Source organism: Ahaetulla prasina, chromosome 6 (assembly GCF_028640845.1).
Source record: "Ahaetulla prasina isolate Xishuangbanna chromosome 6, ASM2864084v1, whole genome shotgun sequence".
NCBI classification, from domain to species: Eukaryota; Metazoa; Chordata; class Lepidosauria; order Squamata; family Colubridae; genus Ahaetulla; species Ahaetulla prasina.
In genome coordinates, this window is record NC_080544.1 from 67,475,070 (window position 1) to 67,497,129 (window position 22,060).

The 22,060-nt window shown below is 41.4% G+C and overlaps 1 protein-coding gene across 3 annotated transcripts in view; it reads right to left on the bottom strand.

Moving 5' to 3' along the window:
* Nucleotides 1-9,945: 9,945 nt before the first annotated feature.
* LOC131201033 (uncharacterized) overlaps nt 9,946-22,060 on the bottom strand; it is a 43,620-nt gene continuing 31,505 nt past the window's right edge. The window contains exons 10-12 of one of the 3 annotated variants that reach the window (XM_058188536.1): nt 15,554-15,573; nt 14,566-14,617; nt 9,946-10,634 (exon numbers count right to left, since the gene is read on the bottom strand). In XM_058188536.1, the coding sequence (XP_058044519.1) occupies nt 10,418-10,634; nt 14,566-14,617; nt 15,554-15,573 (289 nt within the window). In that variant the 3' untranslated portion in view covers nt 9,946-10,417. Of the gene's footprint in view, nt 10,635-14,565; nt 14,618-15,494; nt 15,574-22,060 lie in introns of all 3 variants that reach the window. The other 2 variants (XM_058188538.1, XM_058188539.1) reach the window with 2 other exon arrangements.

A 22,060-nucleotide genomic window follows, 5' to 3' on the forward strand; every position in this document is an offset into this window, starting at 1 on the left:
CTTGTTGACTGCTTCTTAGGCTTTTGATATGAGTGAAAACAACATGTATTAGTCATACATTTTCTACTACCATGATAACTATACTACAAAAATCTACTTTCCTGTTGCTACTAAAATTCTTCAGCTACTCTTCTCCTAGGCTGAAAGGTATAACTCTTTATAGGTGTTACACAGTGATATAAGAATCTCTGTTAAGAACACTTTTGAGTAGAACTGACCTGATTTCTTCTCAAAAACATTTCCCTGGGGAAAACTCTGATCATTCCTTTATTGGCTTTCTACAAATGGAAGATAAATATATATTCTCCACCTCAAAATGCATTAAGAATTATGTAATGTAAGCTATTAACCAGCCCATCAACCAGCCCGCTACTATCCTTTCGGAAACAATGCTATAATACAAGCATACCAACCTCTTAATAGTAGAAGATCCAATACCTATTTATATTTACTTAGGAAAAAAAATCTACTTTTTTTTTGATCTGGGTTTATTTCCAGATAAATATGTATTGCACAGCAGCCTGAATCTTGAGAATGCTTATTTTTTCTCAGTGACATCACCATTGAATACCTCCACCCATGCCAAAGTGTGTGAAAAATCCATAAAATCCAGAAATAATTCTGTTAATTTGAGAAAGAGTGTAACAGATATGTTCCAGAATGCAGTAGCTTTATATACAACATGCAGAAATAAAAATAAAATCCCACGCTTTGCCAGAAAAATATGGAGATTTCTTTCCCTCAGCCACCTTGTGGCTATTTGTCTTATAATTGCTGTAGATGCACTATTGCTGATGAAGATACAGTTTTTCTGTTAAATATCAACAGATATTTTAAATTCAGTTCTCTAAACAGATCTCCTCTGTCAACAAACCTCATGTCAGATTACAACTCTGTTAGAGCTGTGTTGCTTCTGAGCTTCTCTATTGGAATATCGACGGAGATTTGAAGGGATGGGAATGACTGAGCTACTCTAGTGGAGCAACACTAGAGGTGGATGAAAGATCCATGACGTTTCTTCATAAAGACCCCAAGACTGAATATATTTAAACTTTTTTACTTAGGAAATCCTGTGGGTTTTTTTTGGGGGGGGGGAGATGAACATCTCAATTTTCCAAACAATAAGATAATGTTTGTCAGATTACCTGATTTTGTGGCTATATTCTGATGAAATCAGTAGATGCCTGAAAAGTTTTAATTCAGATGTCTCAACAGTAGGTTCCGGGAAGATGCAGTAGCTGGATATCTTCTCAGTATTCATGTTGTTGCTTAATATTAGTTTCCATGTGACTGATAGAAATTAAAAATTGGAATCCTCTGACTTCTGGTACCTTGGATCTTCAACTGGTTTTGAACAGGTAATTCTGTCTTTCCCACAGCTTTCATATTTTACATTAGGAAGATTATCATGATAGAGCTGGTAGTTTTCTTCCAAATTTCTTTAGGAATACATTTTTTTAAAAAAAACCTTCCTCCTGCAGACTTTCCTGAGTGAAATATTGGTTCCAGTGATGGCTGCTTAATAAGTACTATCTGTCTGTCTTTCCGTTTTCCTTTTGAAATGAGAACCTGGACTTGCAATGCTTTACTGAAAAGCATTGGAGTCATCTCAATGCTGCACTTTTGCAAAAAGGCTGCAAACACTTAAGTGAAATGAATAATTAAATATTTTAGCAAGCGTGTTCTTTTTTTCCACCATGGCTTAGCTCTGGAAAAGGTGAAGAATGTATTATAAACATCCCTGAGGACTAACTTCACAGATTAATCACCTGTCTGTTTTATCCACAACTGAAGGAACTGAAAAGAAATTTTGATTGTCCATTGTATAAATAGAGGGGTTTGCTTATTTATTTAAACAATGTTGGGGTTTATAAATATAATATCTAAATTTCCTAATTCTTTGGAAAGGCAAAGAACATAAATTTGTATCTGAAGGCAAAGGAAGACAAACAAGTTACTGTTGGATGGGATCTCACTGAGAAACAAAAAGATACTGGCAGTTAAATTAAAGAAGGAAGATATTAAAATACTTATTAAACACAAGATGGCTAGGAGAAAGGGGATGTAATTAATTTCCAAGAAGATATGTTAATGAAAAGGGCCAAAGAAGTAAAGACATCAAGCATTATTGAGGGTGCTAGATTTCTTGTTCAGTAGCAATGACAAAAGGTGCCATCTAGATTTATTTAAATATACGGTTAAGTAAAAAATGAGGGCAATAAATTTGTGATGATGTGGTTGAATCATTGAACTGACTTTCTGAATTTAATGAAAAAGTCAAAGTAAAACATTGAATTTAATGCTTCTCATTCTTTTCTGATCATTTTGATGCTTCTGTATAAAATTTAAATTTGCCCCCAAAAACTAGTAGGAAACACACTTAACAATTTATTTTGAACTGGACTGGATTAACTTTCAGATTTGATTCAATTTTTCTGAATTAAATTAATGATTCAAATAAATTTTGCGTGATAGCTCAGGCATGTTACTTAATACACTTGTTTTTATTTTGTTCAACTTCAGAAAGTTCAAGTGAAAAACAAAGCCACATGCATTATTAGATTATATTTATATACCTATATTCATATCAACTAAACTGTAATCTGATGGATTTTTTTCTTGGGAGATAGTCCAACTGGAGAGTCATTGTCATTTATAGTATGTGTGTGTGTGTGTGTGTGTGTGTGTGTAAACACACAAAGCAAGCAAGCAAGACTTGCCTTCAGAAGTTGTGAATGCTCCAACACTGGAAATTTTTAAGAAAATGTTGGATAACCATCTGACTGAGATGGTGTAGGGTTTCCTGCCTGGGCAGGGGGTTGGACTAGAAGGCCTCCAAGGTCCCTTCCAACTCTGATGTTATGTTATATATATATATCTTGCTTGCTTTGCACTTTTATTCTCTGCTGAACATTTAAACATTGTTTCCTGTTTCATGTATAAAAACATGCAGTTTCAAACTGTGAGTTTGAAGGTGCTATGCTAATTGTCCCAATGCACTAAATTAATGCACAGAAAACTCTAGAGGTTTTTAGAAATATTTTTAATTTATGGAATGGATGCCTCGTGATTTATTGGTTTAAACATCTATTGGAATGAACGCAACTGATCTAACATCTACCTTGCTATGCTTAAAAGAATATACATTCCCATATAAAGACTTACCTGTTTTGAAGAGTACAGCAGAGAGTGCTAGCCTGACAGTAAAACAGCCCCATACACTGAAAATTCTTTATAAAGCTTACGTTAGATTTCAGTGAACGTAAGATTGAGCGTCAATTTACTGGACCTTTTATATCTTCGATATCACTCCAACTCCTAACTTTTAGAAGTGATGTTTGAACAGTACTTGCCATGAGATAAAAAGAGAAAACAAAAGACTTCTTAAAATTACTAGTTGAGAGGCAATACAACAGCTAATACATCTGTACCAGGTAATAAGAATTTGCTAGTAAAAAAGAATAGGTAAAACTTCAGAGTGTGAATGAGACAGTACTAGAAGAAAAGGTGTGTGTCCAAAATAGAAAAGATATAATATAATGCAATCCCCCCCCCCTCATAGTTTAAAATGATTGCTTAAAACCACCAAGAAGAGACCAATTTCTTGTACCCAATCCTCTTTTGGATTATTTTTCTTGAGCAGATATTCTTTAATGTTCTAAAGAACAATATTGGGCTCAGAAAAAGATGCAGGAGATGATCCAATCCTGGTGCCTACCAGATTTGTTAAGACTGCAACTTCAGTCATAGTTTTGGGAGGAAAAAAAAACCCAAAGGGAGACTAATAAAATGGTGTCCTGAATTTGAATGATGTATTTAGGCTTGCATGCCTAACTCCTAACTTTCCTAGGTTAAGGAAAACAATTTCAAGACCGGTCACAATTACTTTCCCTCTGTATTTCTGTAGAATAGGCATTCTAAAATTTTATTAGCCAAGTGTAATTGCCCATGTGGATTTTGAGAGATAGAAGCCATTCTCAAGTGCTACTATAGTGTAATTTTAATATATAGGGATATTCATAATAATTACATGTTATCAATATGCAATACCCAAAAAGAATGAATAATTATTATATGAACCTCCTGCACTCAAATATGAGTTTATCTGTAACCTGAATACTTAACAAAATATTGTGTTGTGATAGTGAAAATGAGGCAACAGTCTAAGTCTAAGCAAGGTAGTTTTACTTTTTTAAAATTATGCTTTAATGCAAATTTCTGATCATTGATCAAAATTAATTGAAACCAGATAAGGATGTTATGCAAACATTACCAGAGAACTGGAACAGAGAGTCCAAGCCTTCCCCCTTGTGAGAATCAAATAGGGAGAGGTAGAAAATGTATCCTGTCTCAGAATTCCTACAACTGTAAAATGTGTGATTGCATCAAGTAATTTCAACTTGGTTAGTCAAAAGCAGCTTTGTAAAAAGAAGATTGAGATATCAACTGACACAGTCAGCTAAAGCATTGGTTCTACAGTAATTGATAAAATTGCTTCAGTTCACAGTGTACCAAAGCTCTTTATATTTTATCATTGCTTTGATGCCAATAAAATAATCAAGTACCTATATTTATAGAACTTTATTATCTTCAACCATTATTTTTAACAAACAGAACAATATAAATAGGAAGTTATTATTATCAAATAGTTCCTGTAAGAAAATGTTGTAGTCCTGGGGAGGAAAGCTGTGGCAAATCTAGACAGCGTACTAAAAAGCAGAGACATCACCATGCCAACAAAAGTGCATATAGTCAAGGCGATGGTTTTCCCAGTTGCAATGTATGGCTGTGAAAGTTGGACCATAAGAAAGACTGAGCACCAAAGAATTGAGGCCTTTAAACTCTGGTGCTGGAGAAAACTCCTGCAAGTCCCTTGGAGTACAAAGCGATCAAACTGGTCAGCCTTAGAGGAGATCAACCCTGACTGTTCTTTAGAAGACCAGATCCTGAAGAGGAAACTCAAATACTTTGGCCACCTAATGAGAAGGAAGGACTCACTGGAGAAGAGCTTAATGCTGGGAACGATTGAGAACAAAAGAAGAGGAGGACGGCAGAGAACGAGGTGGCTGGATGGAGTCACTGAAGCAGTAGGCATGAGCTTAAATGAACTCCAGAGGATGGTAGAGGACTGGAAGGCCTGGAGGAATGTTGTCCATGGGGTCGTGATGAGTCAAACACAACTAACACAAAGAATGTTTCTATTCAGGAACCTGAGCAGCCAGATGTGTCCTCTTCCCAATCATATTATGTTAACATTATTTTTCTTAACAAAACTCCAGATACTACGACCATTAAATATGTCCAGCTTTTGTTCGTTTTTTCAGCCCATAGATCCATCCATTACAGATTTTAATAGTTTTAATGTACAAAAATGTAGATTTTCATCAGCCTGTTAATGTCCTCTATTTTAGCTACGTAAGGACATTATGTTGGCATTTGAAAAAGGGCTTCCTTTTAATGCCCAGAATAAGTCACCCCAAACATGAATTATTTAATATAAATATATGAAAGGGTTTTAAATGGATATTTTGTAGAGAAAAGTTTCAGGTAACCCATTCATTCATGAGTTCCATGTTTAGCAGCAGATATATGCTGGTATGTAAATAAGTCTATTAAAAATAATATAGTTGATTAAGATTCAAAAACAGAAGGTAGTTGCCCTTGTCCTTTTATTAAGGAAAGGCCGGCATCTCTGAATTTTGTTTTCAGGTAGAGCAGAGAAGAAAAAAAGGAAATAAGGAAGAGAGGTAAGGCCCATTTCCCAATCTGTGCCTAACCACTTGCATGGTTTGCCTATGCCTGTCCCTTGTCTTCCTCTCATCTCCAGCCCATAGGAAGGTAGACTTTATTGTAATGTTTTCCACTTATTGTCTCAGGGCAGTCTCAAGTTATCTAAAATATGTCAAGCTTTTTTTGTGCCTTCCAATCAATGACAGGTCATTGATGTTTCCTTTGCAAGATTTCAGAGAAAATGGCAACTGGTTTGCCATTGACTTCTTTCTCGTGCTGAGAGATAATGACTGGTTTAGGTCACTGAGCTGGCTTTGTGCATAAGATGGCTCTAGAACTCATTTTTTTCTGGTTTCTAAGCTGGTGCCTTAACAGGAAATAAGACTTTTCTCAACCTTGTCAGTTGTTACCTTAAATAGAAGTGTGAGTGCAGTAACTGAAAACAGAGAAAACAGAGATAGGCTAAGGACCAACAAAAGGGGACCCACATCATGCTAGAATATTTTTCTGCTAAATCAGGCAGTGAAGAAAGGAAAAAAAGAGAACAATAAAATCAGTTTTTTTTCTTTTATTTATACTCGTAACACTACTAGTGGTTAGCAACATGAAAAGTGCAAATAATAGACTACTTCAACATATTTAATATAAAGGAAAACAGCTAATAAAGAACAATATTTTTTTTTTTTACATTTATACCCCGCCCTTCTCCGAAGACTCAGGGCGGCTTACAATGTATAAGGCAATAGTCTCATTCTATTTGTATATTTTATACAAAGTCAACTTATTGCCCCCCCAACAATCTGGGTCCTCATTTTACCTACCTTATAAAGGGTGGAAGGCTGAGTCAACCTTGGGCCGGGCTCGAACCTGCAGTAATTGCAGGCTTTGTGTTCTAATAACAGGCTTCTCTATTGCCTGAGCTATCCTGGCAATATTCCCGTCTGAAATATTCTTTCAGACATCCAAGTGCTAAATGACATTTGTCAGTGGTTCATATCACAAAAAGGCAGAGAATCAGGAGTGAACTCCAACAGGTTCTGACAAGTTCTGGAGAACCGGTAGTGGAAATTTTGAGTACTTCGGAGAACCGGCAAATACCACCTCTGGCTGGCCCCAGAGTGGGATGGGAATGGAGATTTTGCAATATCCTTCCCCTGGTGTGGGGTGGGAATGGAGATTTTGCACTATCCTTCCCCTGCCATGCCCACCAAGCCACACCCACAGAACCAGTAGTAAAGAATTTGACGGCCGTCTCAGGAGAGCGTTTACCAGGTTCGCCTGGTGCGCCAGTTGCGCCTTTCTGGACGGGATGCCCTGTGCACAGTCACCCACGCACTCGTGACGTCTCGCCTGGATTACTGCAATGCTCTCTACATGGGGCTCCCTTGAAGGGCATCCGGAGGCTGCAGTTAGTCAGAATGCGGCTGCGCGGGTGATAGAGGAGCCCTCGTGGCTCCGTATAACACCATCCTGCGCAGACTGCACTGGCTGCCTGTGGCCTTCGGGTGCGCTTCAAGGTTTTGGTGACCACCTTTAAAGCGCTCCATGGCATAGGGCCGGGTTATCTGGGACCGCCTGCTGCTACCGAATACCTCTCACCGACCGTGCGCTCTCACAGAGGGACTCCTCAGGGTGCCGTCAGCGAGGCAATGTCGTCTGGCGGCGCCCAGGAAGGGCCTTCTCTGTGGGGCTCCCACCCTCTGGAATGAACTGCCCCAGGACTTCGTCAGCTTCGGACCTTGGACCTTCCGTGAGCTTAAAACATACCTATTTAATTGCGCAGGACTGAGTTAGTTTTTAGTTTATGGGTTTTATCTTGGGTTTTAATTTTTATATTTTTAATTAAGGCTTTTGAATAAGTTTTTTAATTGTTTTTAGAATTGTATTTATTGTATTTCTTGTTTTTAAATGCCTGTAAACCTCCCTGAGTCCTTTGGGAGATAGGGCGGTATATAAATATAAACAATAAATAAAATAAAATAAATAAATAATATAAATATATGAAAGGGTTTTAAATGGATATTTTGTAGAGAAAAGTTTCAGGTAACCCATTCATTCATGAGTTCCATGTTTAGCAGCAGATATATGCTGGTATGTAAATAAGTCTATTAAAAATAATATAGTTGATTAAGATTCAAAAACAGAATGTAGTTGCCCTTGTCCTTTTATTAAGGAAAGGCCGGCATCTCTGAATTTTGTTTTCAGGTAGAGCAGAGAAGAAAAAAAGGAAATAAGGAAGAGAGGTAAGGCCCATTTCCCAATCTGTGCCTAACCATTTGCATGGTTTGCCTATGCCTGTCCCTTGTCTTCCTCTCATCTCCAGCCCATAGGAAGGTAGACTTTATTGTAATGTTTTCCACTTATTGTCTCAGGGCAGTCTCAAGTTATCTAAAATATGTCAAGCTTTTTTTGTGCCTTCCAATCAATGACAGGTCCTTGATGTTTCCTTTGCAAGATTTCAGAGAAAATGGCAACTGGTTTGCCATTGACTTCTTTCTCGTGCTGAGAGATAATGACTGGTTTAGGTCACTGAACTGGCTTTGTGCATAAGATGGCTCTAGAACTCATTTTTTTCTGGTTTCTAAGCTGGTGCCTTAACAGGAAATAAGACTTTTCTCAACCTTGTTACTTGTTACCTTAAATAGAAGTGTGAGTGCAGTAAGTGAAAACAGAGAATTATTATGTTAGACCATTGATCAATTTAGCCCAATGCTGTTAGCCCTGAATAGCAGTGGCCCTCCAAAGGCTTCACCTGGAGATTTTCAAGCTCTATGTTGAGATGCCAGGACTGAACTGAACCTGGAACTTTTTCTGTGGAAAAAAATTGTCCTGTTATTCAACTTTCCTCTAAGTAGTCGTGTTTTGATATTGGCTTTCAAAAGCTATGTTTGATTTACTAGAACTCCATGTAACTTTTATAAAATCTGTTGAGTCATATGTCAAGCCTGCTGAGAATGGAGGTATGCTGGCTTTTCAGAACTATAACACTAGTTATCTGACAGAGTCTCCATGTTTGCTTTCAGCTGTGAACAGATCCTGTTTTAGAAAATAAATGAAGGATGTAGGACTTTGTAATAGATTTGGGGAAAGCAAAGCAAACACATAGTGTGATAACTTATTGATAATTTTCACTCAATTATTCTCAATGTCATTGGGTTAACAAAGGTAGCAGAGTTTAAATTAATAATATATGATAAATAAGTTCTATTAAAGAGTCTCAGAATTTTACACACAATGTACTTTTTCCTATAACAAAGGCTTAAATGTGGACAAAATAATGTATCTTTAGTGCTTCTCGATGTATTCGTACCAGAAATGTATCCCCAGTTGTGACTGAAACAGACAAAAGTTGAATTCAGTGGTCCAGAGCTAAATTTTGCTTCCCACTCCCACACTACATTGTTTCTCTTCAACCACCCAACTGAAACAAATTCTCACAAATAACAAGAAACAATAAGAAATGATGCTAATATAAGAACCAGACTCTGCAACAAAGCCAAATGTCTACTTTGGCTCCAAGTTTGTTCCAATAGCATCATCTGATGCCCCATTAAACAACACACAAGATTGTAGACATCTTTCCATGCTGTTCCTCTGATATATTACAGCAATAGACAGTCACTATTTGAGTCTGGAATAGCACACAACATTTGAGTCATATTACCTCATTTGATTGGTGGCACATTTATTTCCAATTATGTTATTGTTGACCTACAAAGCTATATATGGTTTGGCCAGGGTTTGGTTGAAATACCTTTGTTGATATGTCCTAACTCAGTCCTTGAGCTCTTCCAAGGTATTCACATTTCTACCTATGGGCAAAGCCAATGGAGTGATTACCTGTATATTCTGATGCCTTTATGGAGAATTCCCTGTTTTAGGAAGCAGCATTTGTCTTCACAAGTTCAGTTCCATTGTTTGTTGAAGACTCATCTTTTCACCAAGTGTTTGTATCATTTTAATGTGATCTGAAGAGACTTCTTAATATTCGTTTTATTGATAGTATTTTTATTGTTATTTTTCCAGTTTGAATTAATGAATGCTTTTAATAACCTTGTGTTTTAAGTATTTGTGTTCTATATTTTTATTTTTATTTGTAAACTATATTCCTCTAAAGAACAATTTTTATCCAATTTGTGAATCATGCTTTGTGTCATGGATCATCAATCACTTGACATGCATACTCTTCTTATGGGTTTTATAACAGTCCTGGTATAAAGAAAGGGGATAAACAATTCTTTTCATTATTCTAGAATTTGGCATTTTCAATGACACTGAGTGTGGGAGATACACTTATCAGAGAAAAGAAAATAACTAGCACAAAGCTAAACTAAGGAAACTGCTACCAATAGGTCTGCTTTGAAATTAGATTCATAGAAGGTATAATGGGCCATAATGGCTGACTCAGACCACTATTGGGAGGAAGATTAGATAGGCCTTTGGTATGGACTTTTCTTATGCTATCTTTAAATTCAAGCAGGCAGAGAAAACAGTATGGTTCAAGTGTCCTGAGTGTCAACCACACAGAGTTGCCTTATTTAGCATGGTAAATTGAGCAGGTCTGCAAGGAATTTCAGTTGAAATAATTCAGCCCTGGAAATTTTTGATAGGATATCAGCTTTATCCACATTCATATACATTATAATGACAGGATCTCTTTAGTCAGCAGCTCTTTTTGATTCTGGCATCACTTTGGTAAGAGGCCAGTACTATACAGTTGCATATGTGGCTGGATATAATAGTCCAAAAACCACCATAAGGGTCGTTGGTATGCCTCTGTGACTGTATGGTTTGAAAGGCAGACACCAAGAACAAACAGTATGACTAGAAGCACAGTGAGGAGTATCACCAGCAGGATTCCAGCAAAATGCCACAAAATAATAAAAACCCAGGCTAGCTTCCACCTGTTGAAAAGAAATGTGAAACTTGCAGTTGATAAAAGTAAAGTAGGTCATGGCAAAAACAATAACTTCTTACATCTTAATGACAGTTTATTGATTGAAGAAAACATACTGTAATTAAATTCCTAGAGTTTGATGTTCAGGTACAAGAATGCTTTGGATTTTTGATTAAAAAGAGGGTTTCAGAGATGACCATAAAGTCATGTCTGGAAGCCCTAGTTGCATTTTCTGGGCATATGAATTTGTTGTTGAAAACTAATAAGGAGAATCCATATTGGGTGATAAAGAAATATGTTTGGCCCTGCATTCACATGACAGATGAAAGAAAAACAAACAGCAAAAAAACAAAATATCCCTTCTCCGGGTTTTAGTTTACCATCAATTGATAAAATTTCAGTGTCAATGAAGTATCTGGTTTCTTTCTATCAGGCTTGATCAAACATCTAAAACTGTAGACTGAATGTGGCAGAACTATATCTGTATCTCCCCAGCTATGACAAGTTTTAGCAAGACAGTATTTTATAATCCCAGCCATGCCCAAACAAATGCTTCCTAGATGTGTTGGAACTTCTACTAAAACTTGCATGAGCTGTAATTCTGGAAGCTGGGTTGTGAGGAAAACTTCCATACTTGATTTGAGTCTAAGAGATACATTTTGGGAAAAATATTCTCTATACTTTCCATCCCATAGTCTTTCTGTCTTCTGCTTATGCACATAACGGAAGAAATAAACAATGTTATTTCTACTTGAATCTTGCTAGATCTGAAATACTGAACAATTTGCCCACAAACCTAAGACTAGATAATCATGAGTATCTTGAGTCTTTATGTCATTTAGCCCTCAGTGACACCCATGTAACAACAGAAACATTGCTCTGTGTCTGTTATCTAATCAACTTCTATGTTCCCTTCCCCAAAAGACATCATATAAAACCAAATCAAACCAAACCAACACCTGATAAAAATAATAATTCCTCCTATTTAACAAAAGAAAGGGAAACAGAAATCTGTGGTTTGTTTACTGGCACAAGTTAATCTGTCCCTAATGAAAGGGTCAAAGTTCTGCCACAAAGAGAGGGGCATGCATAAGAACACAAACATGCCTACTGTTCCTGTCCTATTGTTTCTTTCCCTATACATACATACATACATACATACATACATACATACATACATATATATATATATATATATATATATATATATATATCTTTGGTTAAACAAATATTTATATATATATATACACACACATACTTATACTTCCTTGTTTCTCCTCATATATACGAGTGGGAGGCACCATTTATCGGTGGTTCTCCTCCTACCTCTCTGACCGGACGCAGACGGTGTTGACAGGGGGACAGAGGTCGACTCCGAGGCGCCTCATGTGTGGGGTGCCGCAGGGGTCGATTCTCTCGCCTCTCCTGTTCAACATCTATATGAAGCCGCTGGGTGAGATCATCAGTGGTTTTGGGGTGAGATACCATCTGTACACTGATGACACACAGCTGTACTTTTCCACCCCAGGCCACCCCAACGAAGCTATCGAAGTACTGACCCGGTGTCTGGAAGCCGTACAGGTCTGGATGGGGAGGAACAGGCTCAAACTTAATCCCCCCAAGACGGAGTGGCTGTGGATGCCGGCACCCCGGTACAGTCACCTGCAGCCGCGGCTGTCTGTTGGGGGCGAGTCATTGGCCCCGATGGAAAGGGTGCGCAACTTGGGCATGCTCCTGGATGGGTGGTTGTCTTTCGAAGACCATTTGACAACCGTCTCCAGGAGGGCTTTCTATCAGGTTCGCCTGATCCGCCAGTTGCATCCCTTCCTGGACCGGGATGCCCTATGCATGGTCACTCATGCACTCGTTACTTCTCACCTGGACTATTGCAATGCTCTCTACATGGGGCTTCCCTTGAAGAGCACCCAGAGACTCCAGTTAGTTCAGAATGCGGCTGCGCAGGTTATTGAGGGAGCGGTTCGGAGCTCCCATGTAACACCTATCCTGCGCAGACTGCACTGGCTGCCTGTTGTCTTCCGGGTGCGCTTCAAGGTGTTAGTTACTACCTTTAAAGCGCTTCATGGCTTAGGACCGGGATACCTACGGGACCGTCTACTGCCAACATCTATCTCCCAACGACCGGTGCGCTCTCACAGAGAGAGGCTCCTCAGGGTGCCATCAGCCAAGCAATGTCGACTGGCGGCCCCCAGGGGGAGGGCCTTCTCTGTGGGGGCTCCTACCCTATGGAACGAGCCTCCCCCTGGACTTCGACAACTACCTGACCTTGGGACCTTCCGCCGTGAACTTAAAACCTACTTATTTCGTCTTGCTGGACTCGCTTAAATTTTAAAAATATCAAATTGATTTTATGGGTTTTAAATTTTTTTGTAAATTTTATAGGGAAATATTTTATCTAAAGTAGCCATATTGAATAGGTTTTTTAAGGGTTGTTTTTAGCTTTGTATGTGTTGTTTTTTCCTGTATTTTATCCTGGCTGTATACCGCCCTGAGTCCTTCGGGAGAAGGGCGGTCTATAAATTAAAATATTCTATTCTATTCTATATGTTTTGTGTTATACTTGTATATATTGTTATGACAAAATTAAATAAATAAATAAATAAATAAATAAAAGAAAGAAAGGAAAGGCTTAGCTGCATAATATATGCAATCCTTTCTTCTATCTTGCATCACAGAAAGAAGCAGTCAAGTGTTATTATTTATTTGAAGTTCTAATATATTTATAGAGATCTTTTAGAACATTAAAGCTGACTTGTATGAGTTTATTAAAATTTTTATGGCAGGTTTTTCCTCTGCTGTGCCCATTTTTGACCTATGTTTTCTCATAACTTTCCTCTTATATTTTTAATACTACTAATCCCCTTGTTACTATATTTCTGAGATGTTAACAGTTTTCCAAAAGTTACTATAACACAGACAAGTTTTCCAAAAGTTACTATATAATCTAATGAAAAATGTATTTCATTATAATTATTCCGGCATAAATAAAAATTAGTTTATAGTTTAATAGTTTACTTAATAGTCTATCAGGTAAAAATAGGAAAGCTGTTGAGATCCAATATTTAGAATCATCATATTCATTTTTGGTTCATTCCACTGAAGATCTATCATGCACTGATTCTTCAACCAATTTACTGGAATCTAATGGATTCTAAAAAAGTGAACCTCTCCAATTTTGATTGCAGAAAATATGACTTCAGCAACAGAGTTATTAATGCCTGGAATGCACTACCAGACTCTGTGGTCTCTTCCCAAAATCCCCAAAGCTTTAACCAAAAACTATCTACTATTGATCTCACCACATTCCTAAGAGGTCTGTAAGGGGCATGCATAACAGCACCAGCGTGCCTACCATTCCTGTCCTAATGTTCCCTTTGATAGTATCCAATTTCATATAGTTATTACGTACTTATGATTATATATATGCTTTATATAGTATAGTTTTTCATGCTTATGCTTATATATACTGTTGTGACAAATAAATAAAATAAAAATAAATAAAGTTTGATTTCTTTTTGACTAATGATGTAAGCTCATTTAGGCTAAGATGCTACAGCTGTGTTGGATATCTGTGGCATTCATGGTACATAATATGTTATGAAGTTATGAAACTAGGAAGAGCTTCTCATTAGATTTCATAAATCATCCTATTGTTTAATGCCCTGCTACCATTGAGTGTATGGCAAATTCACCTTTGAATTATATTTTTCTTTAATGGAAATTGTGGTCTGCCTGATTAATCATAAAAACCGAGTTCTGAAAATCCACGGGAAAACCTTAGACAAGCTCTCCAGGCAATCATCTGATCATAAGAAAAATGTACTCTATGCATATCAGTCAGGTTTCTCTTTCTGGTTGTTGCAAGTTTACGTTGTAGTTATTGTCACTATCAAATAGTAATATTTGCTTCACTAACCTACCACCACAAAGCTGCTGTTTCATAGGCCTCTCTTCCATTCTTATTTTTTCTTCCTTTAGGTAAAAAAGAGTAAAATTAGATTTCAAGATTTCTAGCTTCCAGTGTTCCCAGTACTTAAATGGTGAACGTTTTAAAGTTCCTCTCTGTGTAATTTAGACAGTTAAGTTCCCTTAATCTAATTTTCTTGCCATTGAAACCATGCTGCTAAATTGCAGCATGATTTTGCACTATTCTCTTAGATGTTGGGAAATAACAGCATTTGTAACCATTTTGAGCAACATGATTTAAGAGTGTCTAAGAAACAACCTACTAAATCCTGTCAAGGTCCAGTCTAGTTCAGTATTCCTTCTCAGATCTCTCAGATGGATACCTCAGGTGGGATACATGATAACACTTCCTTGGTGCTTTCCATTCCAGCAATTGAAATTCAGAGGCATGCTGTCTCTCTATTGATGCCAAGCACCCATATGTGCAAAGAAATCCAGTAACAACAGATGACGAGTCAATTACTGCTAAATTTGTGCCCCACTGTTAATGCAGAGGAGCATCATAGCGTTAGGTTGTTAAGACAATCCTTATTTTAGGACTATAGATACTGTATCTGCTGACTACTTAAGAGTTATATATTTAGTAACTGCAAAATGTAGATTATTAGCTTACTGTGACGACAACCTGCCAGTTTCTTTGAATTAATCACAAATTATATAAGGTTAGTCTATATCCCTTCCCTTTCAGAGCTATTAAGCCATATCTTATTCTACAACTCCAAGGTATCACTAAGCAAGTATCTCTGTCAAAGCTCACTTTCAATAATTGTGATAAGTATTGCTAAAACGGAGGACCCAATTTTCCTCATTGGTGATCTATAATTTATGTTCACAAGACTGACCAGATAGCTTTCTCTGTTTTGGATAAAACAAGGTTACTGACCAGTTGAGCCCTGGCTATTTCATACATCAAGTTGTTTGGGTGAAGATTCAAAAACTTGCCTGGAAAGTTGCTGTGACACCTGAAAGAAGAGAAGTCTGGATTATTGAAACAGATTTTGTACCAGTGAACTTGTTCCTAAAACCTCCCAAAAGGGTTTCTTGAGAAATCCTCGAAGAATGTGGTAGTCTTTGGAATAATAATAATAATAATAATAATAATAATAATAATAATAATAATAATAATAATAATAATAATAATAATAATAATAATAATAATAATAATAATAATTTAATTTCTATACCGCCCTTCTCCCAAAGGACTCAGGGCAGTTTACAGCCAGATAAAAACGCAATATACATATAACCCAAAAATTTAAAAACCTGTTAAAAAACTGATTCAATTTGGCCGAAAATACGACTTTAAAACAATAATAAAACTATAATAAACCCCTATTAAAATTACTATTACTTTAAGCCAGCCCTGCAAAACAAAAACATCTTCAACTCGCGACGGAAAGTCCGGAGGTCAGGGAGTTGTCTTATACCTGGAGGCAGCTCATTCCAGAGGGCAGGTGCCCCCACAGAGAAGGCCCTCCCCCTGGGGGTTGCCAGTTGACATTGTTTGACTGACGGCACCCTGAGGAGGCCCTCCCTATGGGAGCGCACAGGTCAATGGGAGGCGGTCTCGTAAATAACCTGGTCCTATGCCATGGAGTGCTTTAAAGGTGGTAACCAACACCTTGAATTGCAATCGCAAGACCACAGGAAGCCAGTGCAGCTTGCGCAGGAGAGGTGTTATATGGGAGCCTTGAGTCGCTCCCTCTATTACCCGCGCAGCCGCGTTCTGGACCAGCTGGAGCCTCCGGGTGCTCTTCAAGGGGAGTCCCATGTAGAGAGCATTACAGTAGTCCAGGCGGGAAGTGACAAGGGCATGAGTGACCGTGCATAGGGAATCCCGGTTTAGGAAGGGGCGCAACAGGCGTATCAGGCGTACCTGATAAAAAGCTCCCCTGGCAACGGTCGTCATATGCTCGTCAAAAGACAACCATCCATCCAGGAGGACGCCTAAGTTGCGAACCCTGTCCATAAGGGCCAATAACTCGCCCTCAACAGTCAGCGATGGCATCATCTGGCTGTACCGGGATGTCGGTATTCACAGCCACTCAGATTATGATGATGAAAGAAGTGGTGTCCTTTAAGCCAACACTGAGAAAGCCATGCTTGTAAGATAAGATGTAGGTATGCTCTGTATATAAAACATAGACATTTATATTAAGAGTGGGGTTTCTTTTCTTGTTAGTCAGCCTTTTCTTCCCAGGTCTTTTTACAAGAAAGTAAATTTAATCTGAAGAATTAAAAGGAATATATAGAGAGAAGAAATGAAAGTATATGATACTATCAAGAGAGTAAAATAATGGAAATGGAAATGGTCGGTCACATAGCAAGAAGAACAGATGGCAGCTGGACTAAGTCAGTCATAGAACTGATCCCACTTGATAAAAAAGCATCCACGAAAGAGACCTAAAACAAAATAGATCGATGACATCAGCAAATATTGCAGGCCCAATTGGCAAAAGAACGCTCAGGACCATATTGGCTGGAAACCATATTGGCAGGATGAAGAGGCCTTCAGTCTCATTCGTCATCTTCAGGCTTCAGCTTCGTGCTTCTGGGAGCAATGTGTGATCGCAGCTGTTTCTTCCTTTTAACTGCTAGTCGGGAGTTAACCCGACTAGCAGTTGTTCGGGAGAAAACCCGAACAACCAAAGACCTATATACAAACACCCGTGAAAACCTCAGAAAACAAATATATATATATGTGTGTGTGTGTGTGTGTGTGTGTGTGTGTGTGTGTGTGTGTGTAGGTCTTTGGTTATTCAGGTTTTCTCCCGCGTAAAATTGGAAGTGTCTTGGCAACGTTTCGACGAAGTCTCATTCGTCATCTTCAGACTTCAGCTTCGTGCTTCTGGGAGCAATGTGTGATTGCAGCTGTTTCTTCCTTTTTAACTGCTAGTGGGGGTTTGAACTGATTGGATGGGAGCTTGGCTGTGCTCTGATTGGATGGGGGTTTTTTTGTGCTCTGATTGGCTGGAGGTGTGTCCTGTTTGGGTGGGGGCTTGGTTGTGCTCAGATTAGTCTGAGTTGCAGGGGGATTTGAGCTGGTGAGCTGCATTGCTGTTGTTTGGCTTCATGTTTGTGGTCATGCTACATCTTCATAGTGGGTGTCTGTCTGCTGTATGTATGGATTGGAGGGGTTTGAAATGGCTAATGTTGCAGCTGCGGTCTGGCTTCTGGTCCTTGGTCGTGCTTCATGATCAGTGTGGGTTTGGGTCTGCTTTCTGGGTGGATGTGTGGTGGTGACATCCTGTGTGGACCTCGTGAGTGTGGTTCTGGTGTCATTCCTTGTGTTAGGGACTCGTTTATCAATAAGGGCGGGTTTCCAATTGGCTGGTAGGCGGGAGGTATCATCTCGTTTGTTCATGCTGTGTGGGCGTTTTTCTATCTCAATGGCTTCTCTGATTATTCTGTTGTTAAAGTGTTCAGTTTTGGCGATAGTTCTGGTCTTTTTAAAGTCAATATTGTGTCCTGTGGCTTTAAGGTGTTGGACCAGGGAAGAAGTTGGTTCCTCTTTTTTGACTGAGTTCTTGTGTTCTTCAATGTGTGCACTTATTCTTCTGTTTATTATTTATTTATTTATTTATTTAATCATATTTATATACCGCCCTATCTCCCGAGGGACTCAGGGCGGTTAACAGGCACTTAAAAACACATAAATACAGAGTAAAAAACAATTAAAAAACTTATTCTAAACGCCAAATATTTAAAAATATAAAAAATAAAACCCAGTTTAAAACCCGTAAATTTAAAATCTAACTTAGTCCTGCGCAAATAAATAAGTGTGTTTTAAGCTCGCGGCGGAAGGTCCGAAGGTCCGGAAGCTGACGAAGTCCTGGGGGTAGTTCGTTCCAAAGGGTGGGAGCCCCCACAGAGAAGGCCCTTCCCCTGGGCGCCAGACGACATTGCCTCGCTGGCGGCACCTGAGAGTCCCTCTCTATGAGGCGCAGGTGGGAGAGAGGTATTCGGTAGCAGCAGGCGGTCCCGTAAGTAGCCCGGCCTTATGCCATGGGCGCTTTAAAGATGGTCACCAAAACCTTGAAGCGCACCGGAAGGCCACAGGTAGCCAGTGCAGTCTGCGCAGGATAGGTGTCATGCGGGAGCCACGAGGCCTCTATCACCCATGCAGCCGCATTCTGGACTAACTGCAGCCTCCGGATGCCCTTCAAGGGGAGCCCCATGTAGAGAGCATTGCAGTAATCCAGGCGAGACGTCACGAGTGCGTGAGTGACCGTGCATAGGGCATCCTGGTCTAGAAAGGGGCGCAACTGGCGCACCAGGCGAACCTGGTAGAAAACTCTCCTGGAGACGGCCGTCAAATGATCTTCTAGAGACAGCCGTTCATCCAGGAGGACGCCTAAGTTGCGCACCCTCTCCATCGGGGCCAATGACTCGCCACCGACAATCAGCCGCGGACTCAACTGACTGTACCAGGATGCCGGCATCCACAGCCACTCTGTCTTGGAGGGATTGAGCTTGAGCCTGTTTCTCCCCATCCAGACCCGTACGGCTTCCAGACACCGGGACAGCACTTGATAGCCGTTGGGGTGGTCCGGTGTGGAAAATACAGCTGGGTGTCATCAGCGTACAGCTGGTACCTCACACGAAACCACTGATGATCTCACCCAGCGGCTTCATGTAGATGTTGAACAGAAGGCGAGAGGATCGACCCTGCGGCACCCACAAGTGAGGCGCCTCGGGGCCGACCTCTGCCCTCCTGTCAACACCGTCTGCGACGGTCGGAGAGATAGGAGGAGAACCACCGATAAGCGGTGCCTCCACTCCCAATCCTCTAACCGGCGCAGCAGGATACCATGGTCGATGGTATCGAAAGCCGCTGAGAGGTCTAATAGGACCAGGGCAGAGGAACAACCCCTATCCTGGCCCTCAGAGATCATCCTGTGACCAAAGCCGTCTCCGTGCTGTAACCGGGCGGAAACCGGACTGGAGCGGGTCTAGATAGACAGTTTCATCCAGGTGTAAGGAAACTGATATGCCACCATACTCTCTACAACCTTCGCCCGAGCGAAGGTTGGAGACGACGATAATTACCTAAAACAGCGGGTCAGGAAGGCTTCTTGAGGAGGGGCCTCACCACCGCCTCTTTCAAGGCGGCCGGAAAGACACCCTCCACCAGAGAAGCAGTCGTAATCGCCTGGAGCCAGCCTCGTGTCACCTCCTGAGTGGCCAGCACCAGCCAGGAGGGGCACGGGTCCAGTAAACACGTGGTGGCATTCAACCTACCCAACAACCTGTCCATAGCTCTACGCATGCGCAAGATGGCGCTGTTCTGAAGACTCGGCTCCGACGAGGAAAAAGGCCCCTCCGATGCTGGCAATGTCCTGGCGGCCCGTCTAGCCGCTTGCTGCCCCCGGCCCGGGAGATCTCTTTTCGAGCAGCCATGGGAGAGGTCTCTGGACCTTCTCTGATACATGGCTGCCGAGAACGAGGCCGGGTAGGCTGGCGGTGGATTCGGAGGCCATGTTCTGAGCTCGGAGGTGGGGCGATGAGTCGGCGTTTTCTAGCCGGCCGTTTTTCGGCCGATTCGTCTCGCTGGCGGGCCTCTAGCCATTGGACTCGTCTTCCGGCCCTCTTCTGACCATCGACTTCGGATTTTGGGGGTTTCAGCCTCTGCAACTTGGATGAGAGCGGAGGTATTACATCTACCCTTACTACTGCCATCTGCCTCTTGTGCCACGGTTTGTTGGCTTTCTCCCTGCTGCCGGATTGTGGACTTGGCAGCCTTCATATCCTCCAGCCTCTCGGAGAAGTTCAGCCTTTTATATGGGCCTGGCCTCTTGGGGATAAGGCTGGAGACCTGGCCTCTGGGGTGGTTAGGATTTATTCCTGGCCATGTCTGGAGGGTTGTTGGAGGTTTGCGGGAGATGATGGAGGCATTCGGGCGGTTCCCCTGTAACCAGTCTGTGGTTGTGACTGTGATAACATCATCCATGCCCCCCTCGGCCTTTTTGGGACTTCTATGGCCGTTTTTGGTCCTATTAGGACTTTTTGGGGGAGACAATGGGACTTATTTGGGGACAGAGGAAGGCGGAGGAGGGTGTGCCCCAGGACTGAGTGCCATCTCCCCTCACCCCCGGTTCCAGGATGTTTGGACTATACACTCGACAGAATACCACCTAGACTGTCATTTGGTGCCTATCGCTGTTCCATTCTGCGTCCGTCCTCATTCTGGACTAGTACCATCTGCTACCACCTGCCATTCGGAGATGGAGCTTTTGTTTTTGCCGATTCTTAGTCTCAGCTGCTCGCACTATACTCATGAGGAACTCTTGCGCCTGCAGTGCCCCGCCTGCAGGAATGGCCTCCTCACTACCGAGGGCCGGCCTCCATGATGGGTCTTGGGACCCACAGAGGTGGCATGCGAAAAGAAGAGCTTGTGGGGTTTTTAGAGAGGAACTTTTAAGGGGTGGGAGGGTAAGGCGGGCAATGGGGTAACCCGTCGGGTGAGGCCAGTCTCTGCACATGCTCGCGGTCTTTCTTTATCAGGTTCGGAGGTTATGGGGTGGAGGTGTTCCTATTGATGAGGTGGTTCTATTGACACGGTAAGTGGGAGAGGCAGATATGGCGGGCGAGGGTCATACCAAGTTTCGGGAGCGCGTGCTCGATGTCTGAAAGCGATCACGCTCCGACCCCTGGACTTCTCCGTTCCCGGATGGTCAGGATCCTCAGAGCCGGGCCTTGGTTGATGTTGTGCAATGCTCGGTCCGTGGTGAACAAAGCCCCCCTTGTTTGTGATCTTATTCAGGGGGGTTCTGCGGACCTTATAGGCATTACGGAGACCTGGTTGGGCACGGAAGGGGGTGTGCCCCTCGTGGAGATGTGCCCGCCGGGTTTCCGTGCATTTCATCAACCGAGGCCCAGGGTAGGGGTGGTGGGGTGGCGGTTGTGATTAGAGAGAGTCTAGAGCCGAGGGAGACCACTGTGCCTCAGATTGCGGGTGCGAATCCCTCTTTGTGAGATGGGGTCATAGGTGTCAGATGGGTTTGCTGATCGCGTACCTGGCTCCTTGCTACGTGACAGCTGCCCTGCCCGAGCTCCTGGAGGTGCTGGCGGGGTGGCAGTTGAGACCCCAGACTTTTAGTCATGGGGACTTTAACTGCCATCTTCCGGCCCGTCATCGACAGCGGCTCGGGAGTTCACGGCTTCCATGACGGCCTTGGACCTGACCCAGGTAATTGATGGCCCTACTCACATTGGGGGTGGCACTCTGGACCTGATTTTTCTCTCTGGTCAGTGGTTGAGAGATCTGGACTTAAAGGAAATAGTCACTGAACCTTTGTCATGGTCAGATCACTCTCTTCTTCGCCTGGACTTTCTGACCGCCATTCACCACCGCAGGGAGACGGAGCCGATCGTTGGTTCCGTCCCAGGCGCCTGATGGACCCGGATGGGTTCGGACGGAGCTTGGGCCATTTCCTGAGGGTCTGGCTC